This window comes from Eleginops maclovinus, chromosome 22, assembly GCF_036324505.1.
Source record: "Eleginops maclovinus isolate JMC-PN-2008 ecotype Puerto Natales chromosome 22, JC_Emac_rtc_rv5, whole genome shotgun sequence".
In the NCBI taxonomy this organism is placed as follows: Eukaryota; Metazoa; Chordata; class Actinopteri; order Perciformes; family Eleginopidae; genus Eleginops; species Eleginops maclovinus.
Genome location: NC_086370.1, coordinates 18,619,432 through 18,643,295, shown reverse-complemented (window position 1 = coordinate 18,643,295; position 23,864 = coordinate 18,619,432). Strand labels below are relative to the sequence as shown.

The window sequence follows — 23,864 nt, the reverse complement described above, 5'->3', positions numbered from 1 at the left end:
TTTGTGTACAGTATGTGTCTGATTGTGGGGGCACTATGACGCAGGTAGATCATGATAAAACACCTCTGCAATGTTTTTCACTTCAGTTCAGCCCTGTGCTCGTGTTATTTTATCTTTTGTTTTTAACATTTATGTTGAGATACTTGTTGGAGTAAAACACATGTTCAGACATTTATATTTTCCCCAATAGAATATGTGCTTCCCAATGCCTCAGGCCTCAGACAGCACTGTGATTAAAACAATTTTTTTGTACTGCAACACCACTGGTATGCCAAAGCAAACCAAAAAAAAAAAGCCTGTTATGTTGGTTCTGCTTTATGTGATAAACTGAGCCAGTGGTGTTTGCTTTTGTTGCACTCTTTCCTTAGATCTGGCAAAAGCACGCATGTCATTCCCTCAAGCAAATTTTCATTATTCCATTAAAATTGCCTTTAATAATAGTATTTTTGATCAAAATTGTCAAAATCTATTGTTTAACAGTGAAGAGTCTAAATACGTGTAGCAACAACCAGATGTTCATCAGATGTGTTTTTTAGGGCACCCTTTTTAATTGCAAACAGATACTGAAGAAGCTGTCATATGCCCTGAGGTGGTAAACAGAGTGTTGTGCAAAACTTAGTGACTTTAGCAGAAAACCAGTCCTGGTGGGGCGGACAAAAAGCAATTAATTTGGCTCACGGCATTAAAGCAGCATGTTTATTCTGTAAAAGCAGAAGAGCTTATAATATTGTTGACAGGGGATTGCCAGTGTTTTGCTAAATAAACACCACAATATACTGAGACACTCATAATAAGATTATTGTTATCCTATTTTAAAATCTCTATGGTCCAAAATCCAATTTCTTTGCAATACTGTATTATTACTATTATTATATTAGTTGACTCAAATTCCTGCTTAAAAAAATGTATTTTCAGCCGAAGGTTTTCTTTTGCGCTTTGCCATTAAACCCTAATTACAATTCAGACCATTAAGGTTCATTATCATTCATCATATTCCTGAAGCCAATTGGTTTATCTGATTTGGGAACTATTGAAATGAATTGCTTACCACGTTTAGGGTCGCCCAGACTTCTTTCATTAGCATGCATTACTGTACAGGTTAGACAGCTCACAAAGAAGATTGGAAAAAGATCCATTTAAATAGTTGAAATGATCTACAACTTGAGGATGCGCTGTCTGGTTGGATGCTGCATTTAATCCTCCAGTTCAAAACTGAACTGACCAGCTTCACTAAAAAAAAAAACTTTTTAACAAATTGAACAACTTTCGTAAAACGTATCTGCCATAGTATAAAGGAAACTGCATCAAATAACATCACTTTATATATATGTTGACAGTATTCCAGTATTTATTAGCCACATATGAGCATGTGAGACAGAGAGGTGTGAAAGAGAGCAAGTTCCATATGTATGTCTGAACATCTGTAGGGAGCTTGGAAACACAACATGTTCTTTAGGCTATGCATGTTTGAACATCTGTGCTTGCATGCACAGTATAAGACCGTTTGAGAAAAAGTGAATAATAGGGCTGAACTTCACATACAAAATGTTAAGGGGGGAAATGTCATTAACTAAACAACACTGGGTCAAAAAAATTGTAAAATTCACCACAACAGAACATCAACAAAAGCCAGTCAAGCTGTCAGTAAATGAATCTGTGTGTTATTATGGGTATGAATTGCATATGAAAGAGCACATAATCTGCTCAGTGTAACACCAGGGGAGGGTAAAATGATCCCTGAGGGAGGACATCAACGTAAAGTGGCTGCATACTGTTCTGTATAATAGTCCTGGCCTCCAACCTTCTTCAAACCTTCTTCTCATCAGACTCTAGTGTCCCACTTGTAGTGGAGCACTTTAAACCTCCTTTTTCTGCTTCCTGAGATCAGCCCTCTCTTTCACTGGCATACAGATCTATAAAAGATTGGCACAAGGAAAATGTGGATTTATGAATGAATCTTAGTGTTCTTGCAAAACTCTCCTTCAGTGGCACATTTGTACGAGTCCACTATGTTCCCCTGCTCCCTTATTTGAAATATTTTACATCTACTGTGAGGGAAAATCCTTTTTGGTGGAACTGCTAACAACAGGTATATATCAACACATGGCAACTCCAACCAGACACTAAACAGGTTGGGAACAGCTGATTCAATGTTTCCTTAACTGTATTTTATAGGTATATTTTTTATTGAGTCACTAGAAGCAACAATATTTCTCTGTGATAAAGTATAACACTGAATTTGAGTACTCTTAAAACAAATCATCTCAACATCTCCAAACACTGCATATTGTGTGGTGCAAATACAAATAATTAAAAGTAAAACTACAAGTACAGAATCTCTTCTGTTGTTTTTAGATAAAGCTCAGCTGGAAGAATACTCTCACACTCCACTTGGCAGGCCTCCAAACGGCTGGGTTTTTGGCACAGAGCTGGTGATATGATGAAATCAAAGGGTGTTTTCCCCCCAGAGTAACAGGCTGGCCCGTCTTGACAAGGTTTAGTCAGCTATAAAGCTTATAGAAAAGGCTTCGATATGCTAAATGGAAGACAGTAGAAGCTCCCTTGATACCTGGAATTGATCTCTATAGACTCTGGCTGCTGCTAGAGCGCAACAACAAAACAATCTTGGGTAATCTTTTTTTATCCCAAGAAAAAGCCTCCATCACATTACAGTCTGAAAACACATTTTCAGTGTTATTTATACCATCATAGTGTATTCTTTGCATTCTCAAATATCAATAAAATTGGCTACTAAATGTTAATTAGCACTTGCCACTCGACTTTATATCATTATATGTAACTAGTTCTGGATGATTTCCCTAATTCAAAATTAACAGGCAATTCAGTCGAGACTGCTTTGGGGATTGAGAGAAATCAGTTTCTGTGTGTGGCATAAAACATTCATCATTCATCCTTTAAACGACATCAACTCTCAGCTTCACTTCAGCAAATGCACACTGACTGAACAAGCAGGTGACAAGCGCTTCAAAATGAGAGCAGATCAGCTCGTTGTTGCAGAATAAGAGACAGCCAGCTCTAACTGCACTGTCCTAGATGACATTTTTTCATACCCTGTTGATTTGTCTTTCATGTGACATTCATTCAGGCTGAGAACATAATTCAGGAAAATTTATTTTTAATGGATCGTGAGTCAGAAAGATATACTGTATGGGTATATGGAGTGGATCTTTGCTTGTTAATGTCTGTCTTGAATAATCCTGTGTTTCCTGGATAGAAGGAGATGAAACACTGAAGCCTATTTAGTTCTTGTTGGGCTTTTTAACAGAAATGACTCTTCTTCTGGCATAACAATGCACCATTATACAATATAGAGAGTAGATTAGGGATGTATAAGGGATGATATAGCTGCAGGAAGTCATGCAGAGCTTAAAGAGGCAGGGGTGTGTTTATAAATAAACAGTTTTTAAATAAGTTATGAGTCCTAATTTATTAATAAATGTTGCAAAGTCACACACACACACGCACGCACACACACACACACACACACACACACACACACACACACACACACACACACACACACACACACACACACACACACACACACACACACACACACATACAAACACAGCATCCTGTCTTCTTAAAGCTGTGTAAGTCATCCCTTGTGCTAAAGGAAAAGTTAATCGATGTTTATTGCACACACATACACCCAGTGCATATGTGTGTGTGTGTGTGTGTGTGTGTGTGTGTGTGTGTGTGTGTGTGTGTGTGTGTGTGTGTGTGTGTGTGTGTGTGTGTGTGTGTTAGAAAGCAGAGATGTGAATATTTTATGCATGTATACAGTTCACTCCTGTTAAAGCATACATAAATCGGCCTACTTATAGCATTTCAACCTTTGTATCGGTTTGTAACTTGTTATTTAATATCGCAGTTTACTGGTACACTCCCCCAGGCTTTTTAACAAACATTCAATGAATAATCAAAGCAAATGGCATAAATATAAAAGAGCACTGCTTTATAAAACAACATCTAAATAAAAACACGTCCCTGTTCATAATGAATAAAAGGAAACCAGTTTTAACAGATATTTGTCAACACGTTATTCCAAACATTCATTACAGACGTAATCATCATGAAGGGATTACGGGTTGAGAACAGCGGGGAATAACTGGTGGCACACGAGGAACACGCTTAATGATGATTACATGCTTTCATTATCTGATGACTTTAAATCAGGGACAGTCAACCATGTGCTGAGCAGCGCCATAGGGAAGCAGGTTTTCACTCCAACCAAGCAAAACACCAGGTGACTTGACTGATGAGATCCGCCTCTCCAGCTGAAGGTGGGCTCATCAGGCAGACCCCCTGCTAGGCTGTTTGCTTGAGACCTATCCTTCTGTCACAGCACAGTCTATTTGAGCAGCAGCTCCTAATTGGGTTTTTTTATTCTGGCCATTTTGTCAGTGATGAATTTATACCAAGGTGTAAAATGGGATTAAACTTAATTAGCTTGTGTGACAAAAAATAAACAACATGCTGGCTCAGGATCTGATGAGAGATATTGATTGCAGGGAAATCAAAAAATCTTCTTTGAATGAAAGAGATCCTAAAGCAGGTTTATCTTTTAGTCCCTCTGTACAAACTGAGTAAGGAGTGTTTCCATAGAGGATAGATTCTCTGCAAAGATAGAGCCCTATCACAGTGATCCCCAAAGCTAAGAGTTTGCCATTTTGCAAAATGTGCTTATTTATTTCCGGTCGTAAGATGATGAGATTGATAGCACCCTCTTATCAGTCTGCTAAATACGGCCACATCCAGCATCTGGTTGGCTTAGCTTACTTTAGTGCAAAGACACACTTCAAAAAGTTAACTTCAAAGCAATTAATAGCCTTATAATGTCTGCCTGACAGTTGAAATTGTTGTTGAATCAAACCTAGAAAAGACAACGTGTCCTTCCCGCAGCTATGCCATTTAACTCACTCTCACTCTGTGTGGATGTTTATTTTATACATGAAGGTACATTTTAATATATCCTGGGGTATAATATAACTCTGAAGACAGAAGGAACAGGAGTATATTGAGTTGTAAACGATTGTGTTTTTCTCTCCCAGTGGAGGCTCTTCACCTAGGAACTCTGATGGCTGCACATGGTTACTTCTTCCCCATCTCAGACCACGTCCTCACTCTCAAAGATGATGGCACTTTCTATAGGTTTCAGGTAAGAATAATAACAGTTATTCTCTGATTCGTATTGTGTTACGTTGAATGATCTCTATTATGTGATTCTCTTGTTGAAAAAAAGACCTAAGGAGAAATAAATGGCACCCACTGTCATTACATAAACTATAGACAAACATTTTTGCTTCCAAATAAGTCCAGCCAAGAAATACGCTGACAGGCTAATGGAATTTACAGGACTGATAAATTATTAGTTTCATGATTTATTTCTTAAACTTCTACCTCGCTGTTGAATATGAAGTACAATAATCACTTAAAACATGAAAATGTCCAACTCTAATTGCTGCCTGCAGTCATAGTAAATCTGTCCGTGTGACATGCATGAGTCAAAACAGTGATTAGAAGTTGCTGTTCCCTATAATTCTTACAGGAATAATGAATGAAAAAAGAAAATAAATCCACAACACTCTGAATGTCAATAGTGGGATTGACAGTTTTAGTGATTTTGCACCTAGCAAGCTGCATCAAGTGTGCAGCACAGAACTAACAAAAGTAAATCAATGCCTTGGACTTTTTGTGTTAGTAGCAGCCTTTACTCTGCCCTTTACATGTTTTGTGTTTTCATTTGAAGCCAGTCAGGTCAATACAGTGCTGTCCGGGGAGGGCCAAGCTTCATGCTGGTGTCTGCTCTGAGTACTGTTTGAAAGGAGCTTATGTGCTTTAGTCATTGTGCCGAGCCCATTATACGATTAAATATGGTATTGTGCAGATGCAGCGCTGTAACTGTGGGCCCACTCCCTGTGACAGAGCATTCTTTGATTCAAAACACAATGTGATAAGCTGTCAAGTTTTATTACTTAATGACCTGTTTTTCCCTTTAAGACTCCATACTTTTGGCCATCAAACTGCTGGGAACCAGAAAACACAGACTATGGTGAAAGAGCTGTTCTTTTCTAATCTTATTCCTACTCTGTGCATTGTGTAGTTTGTACTAAAGAGATGATGATGATGATGATGATGATGATGGTGGTGATGGTGATGATGATGATGATGGTGGTGATGGTGATGATGATGGTGGTGATGGTGATGGAGACAGTTCTATATGTTATTACGTGTGGCGTTAACAAGAGTTTAAACACAAATTATGCAACTGCAGTGTAAGAATGTTAGGTAGAAACATAAAATAACCTTTCCGTTTTAGTCTTCTATGTTCCATTATTCGTCATTCTCTTGACTGATTCAGCGGGTTTGTCTTTTTGCATGCACCTGTTGTGTATATTTGTATGAAGGATTGAATAGTGAAAAAAGGATCAGCTTATCATTTCACAGCAGAATAGACACAGTATAAACACTTTGCCAAGAAATGGCTTAAATGAATAGCCGCAGTCTTGCAGGTCTTTTCATTTGTTGTTTGATGTGTTAATGCTTATATTGGGATGAATCCTCCGTCTCAGATGTAGCAAGTGATTCACATTAATGATGCTCCATAATGAAAACAATGTCATCACAAAACGGTCAGTAAACAAAAGGATTACGGGATAATGATACTACAGGAAGACGTCAAAAGTCAGACATACACAGACACAGACACAGACACACACACACACACACACACACACACACACGAGCAGACTCTCTGACTGGCGCTCAGACAGCATGAACAGTTAGTGACCTTTTTTTATTTGCAGGCCAGTTTAAATATGCAAAAAAGAGGATTAAACGAGTAAACACAGGCCAACTTAGGGGCTGTTAAAAGCAGGCTGGATGCCCGTCCTCCCTGTTTAACCAATCTCTCTGCCTCTTTGCCTCTCAGCTGTTTACCTCTGCAAACGAACAATGCAAAACAAAGCACGTCTGGAGCTTGCAGACTATGAAGCGGTGAGTGGAAAAGGTCTTTAGTGTCAGCACTCCCCTCTTTACATATCTGTTCTGCTGTCAAGCTTTATCTCTGTCATTTTGTTCATATTGACACTGAGAACATTTGTTTCTCTCTGTGCCACTGCCTCATTTGTAACTTTCCTTTTACTAAAGCTATTAAATGTATCACCAGGGTAGTTATGCTCTGGGTTTTTTCTTTTGTACGTGAGCTGGGATCATTAAAGATGGTATCCAGCCGTGCACTGCACACATCATGCGCTGTAAACATAATCAGCCCAGATCCCTCAAAAGCCTTTTTCTCCTCTTTATTGTTCTTTGTTTCACTTGCAGGAGAGCTTAGCACGGCTACAGAGAGCTTTCGCCAGGAAATGGGAGTTCATTTTTATGCAAGCAGAAGCACAAGCAAAGTAGGTTTCTATAAAAACCACACATTCATTGAGCCATTATGAGTGAGTCCTCTTGCGCCCCATTCTGACAAAAACTCAGTGGTTTGGTACAATTTCCCTTCCCTAACAGCACACAACCTCACAGATGAGCTGCACATTACACATGTATCAAAGATATTTCGGAATAAGTTACATGCTCTGTAAAAAGAGTTCTGACTTTCCTTTTGCTTCACAGAGTTGATAAGAAAAGAGACAAAATTGAGAGGAAAATTCTCGACAGTCAGGAAAGAGCTTTCTGGGACGTGCACAGACCAGTGGTGAGTGAAATGACTGATGTGGGCCACATTGCCACCTTTGCTGTCTTCAATATCTTACCCGACATGATCAACATCATCTTAATTGTTCCTGCAAATGTGTATAATGTTTAAAAGAGTATGTTCACACTGAACACTCTCTACAACACACGCAGGATCAAAACTACATACTGTAGAAATGGTAAGTCATTTATGATCTATGGGTTGTATGAATACATTTCACTCTTTTCACAGGCAGTACAGAGTTCAGTATCAGTACTTGGATAAATAAGGTGCAATGGAAATTCCCCAGTGCCAATTACTATTAAAAGAATCAATGCATTTGTTCTATTTATTGCAAAGAAAAAGAAGGAACACAATTTATAATATACTCTTTTTGAACCAGTTTCACGCAAAGGGCAATGGTAATGGTTCTCAAGTTCTATTTTTCAAACGATAAATAGCCCTAGGCAGTAGGGATGTATCAAGCTGTGTGACAAAGACAATACTGTTTTGAAAATGTGAGGCACTTTGTGTAATTTATACATGACCTATAAAAGAATGGTGTAAAGGGGTGAACACACTGTAAATCCTCCTTGGTGTATTCCTTTGCCTTACACATGAAATGCCACATCAATATCTGTCACAACACATCAGCCTCTCCACTGCTCTTTGCCTTGTTTATACACACTTGCTTAGCCTTAGCATTTATATTCCCCTGAGGTTAAAGGGTCCCCTCTGCTATATTTCTCCGAAAGCCGCTGCTCCATGCTTAATTGGGAAATTAGTTCAATTTATGCGTCCTTGGAGCAACATAATCAATATTAATTCAAATTTCACAGTGACGCTTTCAAGCTACTTAGCTCTGTTCTTCTGGAAGAGACCTAGATTGGACCACTTGTTCAATCAACCAGAATTTGCACACCAAGATTTCCTGCTGGTTTACTTGTTTTGCTAGATTTGGCACATTCCACGTTTAATTAACCAGCATCTGACGCATTGTCCTGGAGACTTCTCAGAATCTCTTCATGCCCCAGTTAGCATATTGGATTTCATTACCTGAAACTCATATCATGGTGGAGAAATTACACCTTCGCCGTTTGTGGCTTCATGCTACAGGGAGAGTTATTATAATTAAATTTAAGCTGAATTGTATGTTTATCTCTTCACTCTCCTCACAGCCTGGGTGTGTGAATACAACAGAAGTCGACATAAAGAAGTCATCCAGAATGAAAAATCCCCACAAAACCAGAAAGGTACAGTATGCCTTGCCGCTGATACACCCTGCTTTTAAGGTCAGGGTTGAACACATTTTAACACAGACACAAACAGACAGGCTTATTGTTCCTTGCTGTTCTTGTCAAAAGCTATAAGGCTGCTACCATTGATCTATTTGACTTCCTTTCCTCAGTCTGTGTATGGGCTGCAGAATGACATCCGTACCCACAGCCCAACCCACACCCCGGCCCCAGAGGCCAAGCAGCCAACAGAAGAAGAACTGCAGGAACAGGTTAGACCTGCAGGTGGCACTCTACTATTAAAGATAGGATCTTGGACAACTTGAAATCAATGCTAGTGCTCAAATTGTAATGGTAGTTGCCTAATCTGTAACTGTATATCTGCTATTCAATAATATAGCCAAGTAAAGTGAGTATAGAGTTTTATAAGCACATAAAGTAAAATATGGAAGATATCATGCAGTTGATGTGTGATTGTAATGCAACCCAACAATTTCATGTAAATAGTTTGGGACTGATGTATGCTAACTATTCCCTACTGTGGTTTCAGATCGCCTTTTGGCAATTGCAATTAGACAGGCATCGACTGAAAATGTCCAAAGTGGCAGAGAGGTGAGCGATGTTGTTTGTGTCTTTATTCAGTTAACAATCGATCTGTTTATTGAGCCTTTGGACGGCCTGAATTAAGAGCTCCGGTGACCTTGGAGAGTGTTTGGGCCAACACGATTCCTTTAATGAGTTTCAGCGCAGATGGTACAGATGCTTAACGACACACAAAGTAACCATTTGTCATTTACTGCACTGAAAAGAGAGGGGCATTTCCCCAAGAGTTTCAGGGTGTTCAAGGGCAGGGTCAGCACCTCTCGTCTGGCTCTAACTTTAATTACATTTGAGTAGGATTTCATTCCACCTTTAGTTATCCGAAGCTTACAAAAATACTCATTCATAATCACTCACCGAAAGGTATGGTGCATGATTTCCCCAGATAACTACATAACAATATACGTTACATTTTCACCAGTGATACAGATTGCTGTTATTCATTTGCTTTCCTTTTTTCTCATTAAATCAGTTTACTGGGCTACACAGAGCAGTACATCGAATACGACCCCTTCCTCACGCCTCCAGATCCGTCCAACCCCTGGATCTCAGATGACGCCACACTCTGGGAGCTTGAAGCCAGGTGGGCGCAGAGAAAAGAGCAAAAATAATTATTAAAATAGCTTCATCGATATATTTAAGAGTGTTTTACCGCACACACACTTCATCAGAGAAAGATATGTTGCATTTTTGTGTGTCCTCTTCCAGTAAGGAGCCAGGTCAGCAGAGGGTAAAGAGGTGGGCTTTTGGCATCGATGAGGTTCTCAAAGATCCAGTGGGGAGAGAACAGTTCCTCAAGTTCCTGGAGTCTGAGTTCAGCTCAGAGAATCTCAGGTACTCATCAACATGCATGCACACACACGGATTAAATTAATTAATTCCTTGAATTCAAGACATTAGAGCCTCAATCAATCACAATTCAGAAGCACAACAACATATATAAATAGACTCCAATTTGTGTTAGCTGTGTTTTTCTGATTAAAGATTTAATTACATAATAATTCATCGTATTTAATAAGATAGTGTTTATGATGTTTGAAAAGCAACTTTAAACTACAGCTGTCAAATAATTGTAGTCAGAAGCACTTTTGTCTCTGAGATAAGATTCAAATATAAGGTTGCATAAATAAATAGCTAACATGTACTTGTACTTAGTTAATGTACATTCTACTTTGCCTGCCTCGTAAGAAAGTAGATTTATTCACGTATTTTGATCAGAATGACGTACTGCACCTTTAACTGTCATTACTACATGCTGAATGACAACTATTTCATCTTCCTGAAGTTTTACTGATCGTGCGACTCAACCACAAACCAAGTCTTAAGCCTAAAATGAATAGCTTGCTTTCGTGGGACCGGCTTTATGTTACCACATGGGTTTCCATAATGTGACTGTCACGACCTGATTAATACAAGCACACACATGAATGCACACATTAAAGACTGTTAAGGATTTAACTCCCCCACATACTCTATATGGAAAACACTGAAGGAAACTATGTGAAATATTCATGTAAACATATAGAGTTATTGCCTTTCCACTGAACATGCCCTTATGGTTAGGAGAAATAAACATTCATTTTGTGTGGGGTTTTCATGATGACAAACACGATCAATAATATCTCACTTGAATGCTTTTTTAATGTCTGTGCAAATGCTCATTTAACTGTGGGAAACTAACAACTATCACAGCTATTACTGGGGTCTTTGAGTGATAACCTACATTAAAATTATTTCATCAAAGCAGGGAGTATGGTGGTGGATGGAACTTGTTTAAAATAAGCTCAACTGTAGCTAAGGCTAGAATAACACAGGTGGGCATGGATATTATGTTCATTTGTTTATTCATGGTAACAGGAATACTGCAGAGTATCAAAGATGCATGCAAAGAGCTTAATATGAATAGAGCAAACTCTGCGCGGGATAGCTCCCCTGCTCCCTCTGATGGCACACGCCTGTATTGTTTCTGAACAAAGCTGATAATGTGGTCAAGTTACTTGAATTGTAATTGAATATCCCTGTCAATTGAGCATAGTTTTAACTCACCTATAAATGAATGGGAGTATCAGTCACAAGAATAAGGTTTCTTTTTAAAACCATTCAAACTCTATCAGCTTTGACCTTTTAAATATTCTCCATGGTTGTGTGACCTTAGTGTTTCAGTTACTCCTCTAAGATTTTATATGTGTTGAATTGAAAGGTGTGCTCTTAAAAGGAATTATTTAATTATCATATGACATTAGTTTCTTCAAAGTGTGTGCTTTAATATGAGCTTGAAGGCTAATTGACATAGATATCCATTACCTGTTTCACTTACGGTTGTCTTTGGTCCGTAGGTTCTGGCTAGCGGTGCAGGAACTAAAGAAGCGTCCCATCAGAGAAGTTCCCACCCGGGTGCAGGAGATCTGGCAGGAGTTTCTGGCGCCCGGGGCGCCTAGTGCCATCAACGTTGACTCCAAGAGCTACGACAAAACCACCCAGAATGTCAAAGATCCTGGACGCTATGCCTTTGAGGATGCACAGGTGAAAATAATAATCACATCCAGAGCTTGTATTCTGAAGTGTCTGATTTGACATAAGCATAAAAAAACCGATTTGATTTCTAATGTAATCTGTAATCTGAAATGTATTCTGCCACTGAAACATCGGTCAATTACAAATCCCTATGTTTTGATAGTCATTGGAATACTGCTTTTTTATAATATAAATTCACTGCAATGTTTCACCTTTTTCTACATTATGTGTTTGTAAAACAGGAACACATCTACAAGTTGATGAAGAGTGATTCTTACAGCCGTTTCATCCGCTCCAGTGCCTACCAGGAGTTATTACAGGCCAAGAAGAAGGTAAAACAAAACACAGAAAACTACCGTGCATGTTTATAAGATGTGTTGATATGTGCACACACACTCACTCTACAAAGATGCTGAAACCTGCCCTGCTGGTACCCACAGTCACGCCTTTTTAAAACCTGGTAAAACACACTTTAACCCCATTCCTAGTAATCCGTTCATATTCAAAACAAGCAGCTACTCTTGCACTCACCTGAACAACACGAGCATCCCGCTGAGGTTGTGTTTCTGTTCCTCTTAGTTGTGGTTTGGTCTCCACTAACTCCTAAACAAAAGCCGGTCTGTGATAAGCTGAAGGCTCACCAAGAAAATCTTGAAATTAAATGATACAAAAATATTACAGAATGCAGGTTCAAGGATATGCTTCTGTACTTTGTCTAAAATGGCTATACAATCCCTGAATACAGCAGTGAATGTGGTAGAGTTACTTAAAGGGGCAAACTAGGTCAAACCAAACAACAAAATGGCACCTGCATGCTAGCAATACCAAAGAGTGGCAGAGAAAGAGAACACAGCATCCTAGCAGCGTCTGCTTCAGGTGTGTATGATGGAGTAGCTGAGCAGGACTCCTGTTGGGCTTAAAAAAACCATTATGAACAGCAGTCATAACATGATGAATAATTCTGAAATACGCAGGTGTATTTTTAAAACCTCCCCTGTTCAATGCTTCCTACACTTTCCCTGCCTGTCATTCTGGCAGAGAAGATGTTGCTATTATAGCTCGGGTTTATAAATACATGTGAATGCAACACATTTTTGTAACAGCTTGATAACAAGTATTTTATATTCAGGTTTTTTTTTTTTAGGTAGACTGAACTTCAATTGAACTGGCTATCTGGCTTGCAAACTGTTATTCATTAGATATTGTAATTTATGTATGCACACTTCCTCTGCGCAGTTTAATTACTTCAACATGTCCTTCTTTCTCCCCACAGAAAAGTAAGAACTTGTTCTGAAGGCTCTTGCTTCAGGTAAGGACAAATACAAACATATGCAATACATACAATAAACATGATACTGTCATTTGGTTATCGTGTTGTCAGTGATACTGGGAATTACTATAGATTAGCACCTTTTACTTAAATCCATCGTCTTTATATTGTATAAAAAAACATGTATTTATTCTCTCATTTACTGACCTCATTCTCTTTACCAGGGGAAAGCACTAGCATCCAAGAGGCTGACCAGTCGTGTGCCATCATGCTAAAATCAATGCCATCTCTCTCTCTGGGACATGGAGAGGGAGACCATCTCATCTCTTTGTCATCATTGTCTGTCCATCCGCTCTTGGCTCAGCCGGGCGATGAGCCTGGACCGTCTGTTCGTCTGTTGTCCACCGGATGTTGCATGTCCATGGAGAGGATGTTCCTTCTTCTCTCTCCTCTTACAGTACCTGATATATTTCCAGTATTCTCAGAAAGGAAGCACTGCTGGACTCGTGAGTACACTGACAGACTGGCGAGGTGAAACATGTTATCGAAGAAAATCAAATCCTGTGATCCAGAGCTTTCCATCATAACTGCTGGATCTGAAGCCCCTCTCTCACTTCCAGCTGAAACAAATGATGTCAGAGAGAAGGAAAAAAAGAAAAAACACATAGAAAAAATATATTAAATGACAGCTTAAACTGATAAATCTAACCAATGTCATTGCTTTACATGATCTGAGGTCACAGATACTTTGTCGCTATGGGAAGTGTTGTGCAGAATGAATATACAATATATATATATATATATACATACATTCATATATTATGATTTTTATTATTACGACTATTTATTGTGCATTTATTTTGCGTTGCATTATTTTATTGCACTACAATAATTAGCACATATGATTTTCATTGCACTTGTAAAGTCACATTCAAAAATACAAAAATGCTGTCTCCTGTTTTATGTAGAACATAATTCTTTGTTATTCTCTCCTGCATTTATTTTTATACCATATTTAAAGACACTTTTACTTACTTGTATTATTAAAGTTGGCCCTCTATCTGTTTGAATGCCTCTGTTTGGATTTTGTTCGACCTTTTTGAACACACAAAATACCACAATAAAGACAAAGTGGAGCATTTAGTCTGCAGGGTTAGTGCTTGAATGATGCACTTCTGCTCTCTGCCACTAGAGGGTGTTAAATGATTTCCCACAGCGGGAATCTACCTCTTTTCAGCTACCAAATCCTCAACACAATACACAAAATTGCACCACAGTTTTCTGCAGACAAATGAAGTTTTGTCATGCAAAAGTGTCATCGTCCTCTGGTGTGCTGAAGGGGTTTTTGTTCAGACTGTACCCATCTGAGGTTTTGTAGGGTCTGTTGATGTTTCAGCTCTTTGATGGAAGAAGTGACAGTCAGGGTTTTCAGTCTCTGTGCCCATTGGTCAGCTCAGCCAGAGCCACAAAACAGACAAACATTATTGTCTCAGTTGCATCAAGGAATGTGAGTTGTGGCATTTTTCAAACCACCCTGTTAGTGTGTCTGGGTACATGCACACAATGATTTATGGATTCTGGATTAAGGGTTGTAATGTGATGTGGCCACTGTGCCAATGAGAGAGTATAATATAGGGGTTTTAAAGAAAGTCATTGTTTCTTTACAACTTGGACCTCTATTGTCCATTCTGACAAAATGTCATCCAGCTCCTACAAATGTTGATGTCAAACACAGGGGAAGAGGGAAAGCAATCAGAAAATGAAAAGAATAACAAAGGAAAAGTTGTCATTTTTATAGGTTTGATATATAATGGATGGATGGGAATTGCAACAACAAAAAATAATCAAAGAAAAATGTCAACAGGCAGAGAGAGACAGACGCAGGGAGACTTAAATGAAAGAAGTGAAGCTTGGTTTGATTCACACAATGACCAATAGGATAAACCCTCCCAGTCTTGAGGAAAGAAAGGGGGTGGTGGGGATTCAAACTGAGGCAGGCTTTACACAGTGAGTCAAACACTCTCAAAGACAGACTGTCTCCACAGCACGGAGATATGGGCTTACTCTAACTGAGACCGGGAGCTTTCTTAAACTCAAAAAAAAACTTTAAAGAGAACCATAGACTGAGAGAGAAATAAAGAGACACATCTTGTCTAGTGTGATGAACAGCTAATCCTGGCCAATACCTTGAGACTTTAGTGTGGTGGGAGAAAAAAAAAAGAGGAGTTAGGACAATCCTGAGGATACTACAGATTATGTTGCCATGGAAACCGAAACCTGGAAGCGGACGCAAGGACCACTGAAGGTGGACGACATCCCCTGACTGCATCCTCGACACGTTACCGTCCTCCTGCGCCCTGTGGTGAGAGGTACATCAACCATGCCTTTTTTTGTACTGTGATAACACTCTTTAAACAGTTTTCAAGAACTTTCTTACGGTATTTTAAAATGTCTATCGCAATAATTCATAGTATGCAGCTATTACAAATTAATAGCATGTCATAAAAGAAAGGTATTGATGCGAGAGGGTACACTTGGACATTTAAGTTGCCCCACTTTAAGGCCAAAAATGTCATTGACAGGATTTCTAGATAAAATAATGAATTCCTTGGAGATTGAGCTGACTTGCAGTGTATGTGAGTCAACACTAATTATATATGTACGACGCATCATTTTCGAGTTACTGAGGTGAGAAGTGTAGATAAGTGAGGGCTGGTTTGACATTTCCCACATGAGCGCTTTGAACAAGTGGGCAGTAAGCGACTAACGGAGATAATGAGACTGAGTGACTCAGTGGGTCTCTGAATGTCTAAGCGCAAGAATCATGTAATCTGACCAGCAGTAGATATTTAGTATTTCCGCCAGCAGTGAGGGTTTGATCCCCACTGGGGCCACCCATAGTAAAAAATACACACCTTCAAGGTACTATAAGGTGTTCTGGATAAAGGTGTAGACTAAATTACTATAATTATCCAGGGGAATTAGTGTTGTGAGTGAGAGAATTAGTGTGTGGTGACAGTGTGTTGTACTGTGCATTTTACTGAGATTAAGAGTCAGTTTAGTTTCTCCTATGAATATGAGAAAGAGAGATAATGATGTTAAAATCCATAGGGGACCTGTTGTTTGTGTATAATCACTTATATTATTTTGTTCTGTTCTAATGTACACCTATATATCGTTGTGTTTGTGTTCACTTCTGTATGTATATTCAATGTATTTGTGTGTAGTCATGTGTGAACTGCTGTGTATCCACATTGCTGTGTGAACGTGTGAGTGCGTGTGTTCCTGCAGTGTGCGTGCGGTGAATGGTGGGGAGTTTGCCTTCTGATCCTTCTTACAGCTCCGGTGACTGCACCACCTTGCACAGTTCGCTCTGATGTCAAAGAGGATTTAGCCAAAGACACATTACAGTTTCTTTAGCAAGAGAAAACACTTCATTGTAAGCCTTCTAAAGATAGTATAACTGGTATTTGATAGAAGCCTTCACAGCATTCTTAACACGTGCAGTTTACGCTTAACACATGAACAGGTACTAAGAAAACACTGAGGAAAGCAGATTAAAAGTAGAGTTAAGCTGCATTTTGGCCAGAATGTGTGGTTAAAATTAAAGCTGTTGTTTCTTTTAACCAGCAGAACTTTCACATTGCAAAATATGGCTTTAAAGACGCAGTTTTAAACCCCGTGACAAGCAGTGCAGCGCCAGTCATTGAAAACTCATGATGTGCAATCAAACATTGTTCAAACCCACAGAAGAAGGATATTTCCATGAAACTAAAAGTGTTCTGTGATTCTGTTAGAATGTATGGAATAAGGCATAGCAAACCTTTAATGGGAAAACGTAATGTTACTGGATTAAACAAACAAATTCCACTTTGAGTCCAAACGTAGGGTGGTGTTAATCACTGCAGCTAAGTAGTGTCACACAAATGTGAAATGAGAAACCCTGCACTATCATAGCATCTCTAATTGCCTTTCATCCGCCACTAAAGCACTTAATGTTGCTGAGGCAAAGAAGCCTTACATTCTTGCCAGTACTTAACTTGGAAAGCATTATATATGGGCTGCTAGTCATTATCAAGATGGATTGTGGTGACAAATGGCTGCCCAAACTGCCTAAAGCAGCCTCCTGGCAATGTTGGCATTAGACACATTTACACAGAAAAGCCCCCTAAAGGACCCCTCCACCCCCGCAACTGTTAATGAGCCAACAGCCGAGCGTAGTTTGGGAAAATAGAATCCGCAAATGCAGATAATGACATGGTTCCTCTTTGTGTAATTGGCTCCAAGTGAAAACATTTCATTTACCTCTCTTTCCCTCTGTAAATCCTGTGTGTGTGTGTGTGTGTGTGTGTGTGTGTGTGTGTGTGTGTGTGTGTGTGTGTGTGTGTGTGTGTGTGTGTGTGTGTGTGTGTGTGTGTGTGTGTGTGTGTGTGTGTGTGTGAACATGTGTGGTCACAAATGTGTGCGTGCGTGTGCAGCTCCCCTTGTGTGATTGAGGTCTGAGTTGCACGGTGAATTAAATGCAGTTCTACTGTAATTAACTGCACTTACCAGTCTGTGTATGAGACTTTCTGACGCACCAATAATTGAGGCATCAGGTTTTGTTTGTTTTAACCTGCCTTTGAAGACATGCTGGGAAGATGTTTCACATGGTTTAGTGGAAATACATCTGTAGGCACAAGTTTAAAAGTCTTGAAAGGATTTGTGTTCCTTTTTTCAATTATCTAACAACAAAAAAATCTAAAATGAATAAATATTTAGCAACAAGGCTGGAGTTTTACATGACTAAATTTGTTTTTCATTTCACTTTGACATTCTTTTTTTTCTTGGAAGACCCATTGTTGTCCAGACAGAGAACATTACCATGATATTATATCCTGAAAAATAAAATCTAACAAGTTCCCACTGATGATAATAGTTGTTTTTAAAAAGGATTGTGTCTAGTTCAGCAGTCTCTCTGGTATTTGAATCTGGTATTTGTAATTTCATTAGAGGTCTGAAATTTGGAACAAAAGTCTGCCACAGTTCAGTGAAGCACATCCCCCGCGTATTTGTGGTTTTGGTAAAACATAAAACTGTGTTTGTGGACAATATTAGTGTTCAACAGACAGAAGGGTCCGGTTCAGTTCTGTCTTAGCATTAAAACACAAAACCACAGTCTCCTTCCGTCCCGGGGACTCTGCGATGACTAGAACTGAGCATCGGGGAGAGACAGATAGAGTGACGGAGAGACAGATGGAGAGAGAGAGAGACACACAAAGAGACAAACTGCTTGTCGTGAGATAAACAGTTGTGGGACGAAGGCATACTGTGCATGGAGCCCAAGTGTTGTTGGTTTTGTTTCCCAGTAGGTCATCTGTCCCAAACCCTCCTTCCCTTCTATCTCCTAACCCCAACCACTAACCACCTCAGGGCCTCCCCCCGAATCCTTACCCCAAAACCGCAATTTGTCTTGCAGCAGAGATTGATGAGGATAGCTTAGCAGGGCCGGCACTATCATACTTAAGCAGAGTTTGGGAGTGGAGAGAGAGCACTGCTGCTGGCTGTACAGGCCATCCGTCATGCTCTATGTACACAGTTGGTCAGGTCATCCCTCAAAAGTCCCCAGGGCTTTGCAGACTCTAGCTCAGCAGAGTCGCAGGGTGCCTCTCTAAACGATGGACAGCGGGAGAAGAGGGAAACAGAGAACAAGGGCCTTCACATAGAAGCAGAGTCTGCTCCTCCTAACCAGGGGTTTGTGCATTTAAAAACAAAGTCAGCAGGAAAGAGATGGATCAGTTTAAGATAAATGAGACTGTGTTGTACATGGAAGGTAGATCAGAGGAAGATGGAGTGGGGTCACAACATCCTGATGCAGTAGGTGGTGGAAGGACCCAGCGGGAGTCTTTAGTTCAGTTATTATAACCTTATGATGGGTGGCTGTGTGCAGGCTGTGGTATGTATGTAAAAATGTGTGCCAAAAGAAGAAGCATGGATCCATACTAGTCAACTGAATTTATTTCTGACAATAAATGTATGAATCATTTCCTGGGATGCTTCTTTTTTTAAAATTATTTCAACAAGTATTTGTCTGGACGTCCTCAGATGGGAAAATCAAACTTCATTTTCATTGTAAAGCTGATTTTTTGACAATTTCGGCGCAGGTTTGATACTTGAATGAAGATGAGAGACAACGTAAAGAACCAAGGGATCAGAATTGAATTACAAAACCATCCAAAAGTTTTTAAAAAGTATTCTGAATTTAACATGTAATTTCCGAGAAAATATCTGGTTAGAATTTACACAACATTTCTCGATGGACACACAGCTGCTGTCTAGCTTACAATAACTGATGCTGGGATAGTGATGTACAGACCGGGGTGCTCATGCAGTCCGGACAGAGCTGTCATGATCTCAGGGTCAAGGTAGAAAAAAGGAGGCAAAAAACAAAGTGGATTATGATAAAGTAATTTGTTCCATGTCAGAGTGAGTTGCAGATCCAGGAAAAGGAAGAAAGGGAAAGTACAAATTTGCACAGTAAAGAAGAGTCTGTGAATATGAGCCGCCAATGTCCTTGAGGCAGTTTGGTTCTCTGTCAGGATTTCTGACTTGATGTCATGCAATGCTTGTCAAGAGCAACATCTGCTGAAAAGATGCTTGAGTGACGGTCAAAAATGTGCTGGCGCAAACACCGACAGCATGCACACGGTCCGGAAACTCCATTGTGGAGGAGTCATGTTATCTTTCCTTTAAAGAGATCTGATTATGGACATGCTGGGTCAATCTCAGTTCAGTTTGCTCCATAGTATATCGCCAATGAGTAGAAGAGTTGACTCCCAAAGGGTACTGGAGAGTTCCCCAACTCTTCTCCTAATAACATGCAGATGGGCTTCTCTAATGCCTGTTTACATATCTGCGGCATAGTTCATGACTAAAGTAAGCAAAGCCCTAATTATTTTACCCAGCAACGGGACCAATAAAATCAACTTCCCCTTCTCGTTATGGGTGTTTAAGTGTAGCCTTTGATGGCAGGGCCTTGTTTATTTTTGGAAGAGTTGCGTAGCTGAGAGGAAAGCAAATAGAAGTAATGACACAGAGATGCTGACAAATGAGGGCCCTGGTGATGGATTCATTTCCTCATTGATGCCTGGAAGTCTTGACCTGAATCTTTGGAATTGTATGACTGTCAGGCATCTTCACATAACTTTTGTTACCCCACCTACGTTCTAGGAATCTGTTCATGTGACAACAGATGTTTGTCTTCAGAAACACAATTTAATGTGCCTTTATCCTTTTGCAGAATGCTGTGGAGAATAACTTTACCAGTCATACTGGTTGGGGTGCTCTGCATCACGGCAGAAACCAAAAAGCACCGGCCCCAGGGATCCATTCCATCCCCATACAAGACCAAAGGGAACCTGTCCTCAGAACGTCACCACCGGCTATTGCAGCAGAAACCAGAGGTGCTGTCCTCCAGCCGGGAGGCCCTGGTGGTGACGGAGCGCCGCTACCTCCGCAGAGACTGGTGCAAGACCCAACCTCTCCGCCAGACAATCAGCGAGGAGGGCTGCCGCAGCCGCACTGTGGTCAACCGTTTTTGCTACGGCCAGTGTAATTCCTTCTACATCCCCCGCCATATGGGCCCCAGCTCGAGTCAGGGCCAGAATCGAGGACAAGCCTCAGGCTCTGGAAGGAAAAAACACAACAAGGTCCAGGAGCCGTTTCAGTCCTGTTCCTTCTGCAGGCCACACCGCATCACACAGCTCACAGTGCAGCTAGACTGCCCAGACCTGCAGCCCCCTTTCAGACACCGTAAGGTGCAGAGGGTCAAACAGTGCCGCTGCATGTCAGTGGATGTGAGCAGCCATGGGAAACTGTAAAGGATTTAAGATTAAAATAATACGAGTTTAGTCAAAGGCAGGAAATTACAAGCTTCGCCAAACAAGGACTGGCTTCAAGTTGAAATATTCTGCAAGGTGTTGTACAAATGATGGCGTGTCCCACAATAAAATGCCATGGAACTGGTAATATTAAACAAGGATCAATGATGATTAAATCAGAGACAAGCAGCCATTTGGGCAAGTCGATGCTGTTGAAAGACACTGATTGAAGAAGTGCAAGAGACACTGATGATGAAGCAGCAACATGTCAACATTAAAACAACATTTCCTTCCTTTGATTTCAGTTCACCCGTCTATTTGTACATGTTTCATTAGATTCATTTGTGATAAAGGTGATAAGAAAGTGAGTTTTTAACTATAAAACAGCAAGGATTCTGCTGTTTTAACCTGTTGAGGGTGTTTAACAATTATTGTATCCGTTATCCAGCATCTTTCCCTCAAATCCTATGTCCGAAATCAGTCACCGGTTGATATCAACAAAAACATTTCAAAAAAACATGAAGCAACACATCAATGACCAGTGGCATCCACCTGCTTTGACACGAGCCTGGCTGTATATTTGCCACAGATGTACTAGTCAGTAGGAAAAACATACTGCAGCATGTGTAATGGAGGTGCATTGCAATATATACAGTATATATATTTTATGTATGTGTGTATGTATGTCTGTGAAAAGTATATTAAATCTATTTCATATAAAACCATGGTGTTTAGAGTGCATGTTGTTCTGTAACACTTTCACATTTGGAAAAATGAGAAACGGAAATCAATCAGAAACAGCAGAATTTTTTATTACAAATTATGTAATTTCTTTTATGCAATAAATATAATTTTTCTGTGGTCAAGGGTATTCAATCAAAACACATTGTTGGTATTGCACTCGAACGTCACGTCACATGGTCCTATTGCATATGGGGGTTCACACACTCGCAGGTGATAGGAAAGGCAAAACTAACTGCATAGGGTTTTTGCTTAAAACATAAAGCAAGTTGACGATACTGGAGAAAAACAATAGTCTTTATCTATATAAGATTATTATATGTATTAAAATGAAGCTGTGGTATGTAAAAGATGTTTTATAATAATACCTAGATTCTGAAACTACATTTTAGAAACGATTAAATATATGTCATGTTGCAGCCTATGTAGAACATATGTGTCTTCTTTACATGTAATATTTAATAACAGATGATATGTCTGAAAGAAAAACAAAGCTCTGTTCTAAAGCACTGATTTCACCCCTTCAATGTGCGATAAGGCACTTATCCATACCCACCATGTAGAAATGTTATAAAATACTTAGTTTTTTCTACCAATAAAGAAGATATAAAAAGGACGTTTTCCTGCCTTTCTAGCTAACAAGGCATGGGAATTGCACCACAAATAGGCTACATATGGCTTATAAAATACTGAGAAAGCTTGGACATTGTGTTGCTACAAATTTCCGCCTCCTCTGAGCATTTTCTGGCAAATGATTCAACTACATTTAATCATCTCAGTTTATAAATGTCTTTTGGAAACAATATTTCATTTAATTATGCAGGTGCTATGAAAGGGGGGCTGAGAATGTAATTTTTCATCCAACATTTAAACAATATAATATCCACTTTCAACCAGCTGACAGTAAACATCAGGTCTAAATCAATTGAAAACAAATCACCGGAAGCAAATACACGTTGCAAAAAATGACTGATGAGTCTTGTCGGATTGTACAAACAGTGCTGGGTGATGATAATTTTCCATTCTCAGCTTCAGATCTTCTGACCCAACTTTGCTTTCTGTGGGAAAAAAAACAGGCCAGAGTTATTTACAGACGGACGCACTTGTACTTATGAGTTGTGTCTTTTAACACCTTGACAAATGTTTTGAAGGAGGAGATAATCTGCACCAAGAGCAGAAAAGAGAAGAGTGTCTGTGCTGCTGAAGCTTAATCAACACATAAAAAGCACAGATGAGACAATACAGTAACTGTGATGAGAGACGTATAGACGTACTATTCCAGTTGCATGTTTGGGCTTCACATTGTAGGAAGCCTTCTCCTTGGCCTGTTTGAAGCACTCTTCAGCCCTTTTGACCCTGAAAAAAACACCAGTAATAATGCTTAGGCAAATTATTGAGACCCCCAAAGCAAATAACTGAATGGACACAGACTACCTGAAATTCAGTATTTCACCATAAATAAAAAGATGCAGTGCAAAAAAATGAAGATGGGTCATCCAGACAATGGTCGTGTGATGTTTGGATGCAGGGATCTGGATATGTCAAAGGGCCAGCTCTGTTACTTTGAATGACTGACTGTAATTTACTGCTGCATGGAGAGAGCAGTGTTTCTACACGTCTGTGCTTCAAGACAAATGATCCGCATGTTGGCATTGAGCGATTAGAATAATTTATTGAAACAGACCTTTGCTGATTACATTGCATGTTTGCATGTCCCTACAGGTGAGGATTATTATCTATAGTTCCACTGGAGTCTAAAAGGAAAACCAGCAGAGAGTGAATTGGGATGATTGCCAATGGCAAAGGGCAAAGAGTAAATGCTTTCAAATTTGTTTTAGTCTTTCCTACTGAACAAGCAAAGCTTGTGACATTTTGCTTCTCTCACAAATACATATCACAATTCAATCTCAATTTGGCATAATGGACCAATTTACTTTTTGTTG

General features: G+C 39.6%; 3 protein-coding genes across 3 annotated transcripts in view; 2 read left to right on the top strand and 1 right to left on the bottom strand.

Moving 5' to 3' along the window:
- The window catches only part of rgs7a (regulator of G protein signaling 7a), a 45,185-nt gene extending 30,835 nt beyond the window's left edge, over positions 1–14,350 (top strand). The window contains exons 5-18 of the mRNA XM_063875636.1: positions 5,076–5,182; positions 6,025–6,076; positions 6,956–7,020; positions 7,351–7,427; positions 7,642–7,723; positions 8,881–8,955; positions 9,111–9,209; positions 9,488–9,549; positions 10,010–10,120; positions 10,246–10,371; positions 11,874–12,060; positions 12,294–12,383; positions 13,325–13,360; positions 13,546–14,350. Coding sequence (XP_063731706.1) covers positions 5,076–5,182; positions 6,025–6,076; positions 6,956–7,020; positions 7,351–7,427; positions 7,642–7,723; positions 8,881–8,955; positions 9,111–9,209; positions 9,488–9,549; positions 10,010–10,120; positions 10,246–10,371; positions 11,874–12,060; positions 12,294–12,383; positions 13,325–13,345 — 1,154 coding nt within the window. The 3' untranslated portion in view covers positions 13,346–13,360; positions 13,546–14,350. The remainder of the gene's footprint in view (positions 1–5,075; positions 5,183–6,024; positions 6,077–6,955; positions 7,021–7,350; positions 7,428–7,641; positions 7,724–8,880; positions 8,956–9,110; positions 9,210–9,487; positions 9,550–10,009; positions 10,121–10,245; positions 10,372–11,873; positions 12,061–12,293; positions 12,384–13,324; positions 13,361–13,545) is intronic.
- A 955-nt stretch (positions 14,351–15,305) lies between these two features.
- On the top strand, positions 15,306–22,041 carry grem2a (gremlin 2, DAN family BMP antagonist a). The gene is made up of 2 exons (XM_063874948.1): positions 15,306–15,690; positions 20,601–22,041. The coding sequence occupies exon 2, from the start codon at positions 20,602–20,604 to the stop codon at positions 21,178–21,180; it is 579 nt and encodes a 192-aa protein (XP_063731018.1). The 5' UTR covers positions 15,306–15,690; position 20,601; the 3' UTR covers positions 21,181–22,041.
- The window catches only part of fmn2a (formin 2a), a 45,244-nt gene continuing 43,351 nt past the window's right edge, over positions 21,972–23,864 (bottom strand). The window contains exons 16-17 of the mRNA XM_063874945.1: positions 23,196–23,277; positions 21,972–22,979 (exon numbers count right to left, since the gene is read on the bottom strand). Of these exons, the coding sequence (XP_063731015.1) occupies positions 22,953–22,979; positions 23,196–23,277 (109 nt within the window). The 3' untranslated portion in view covers positions 21,972–22,952. The remainder of the gene's footprint in view (positions 22,980–23,195; positions 23,278–23,864) is intronic.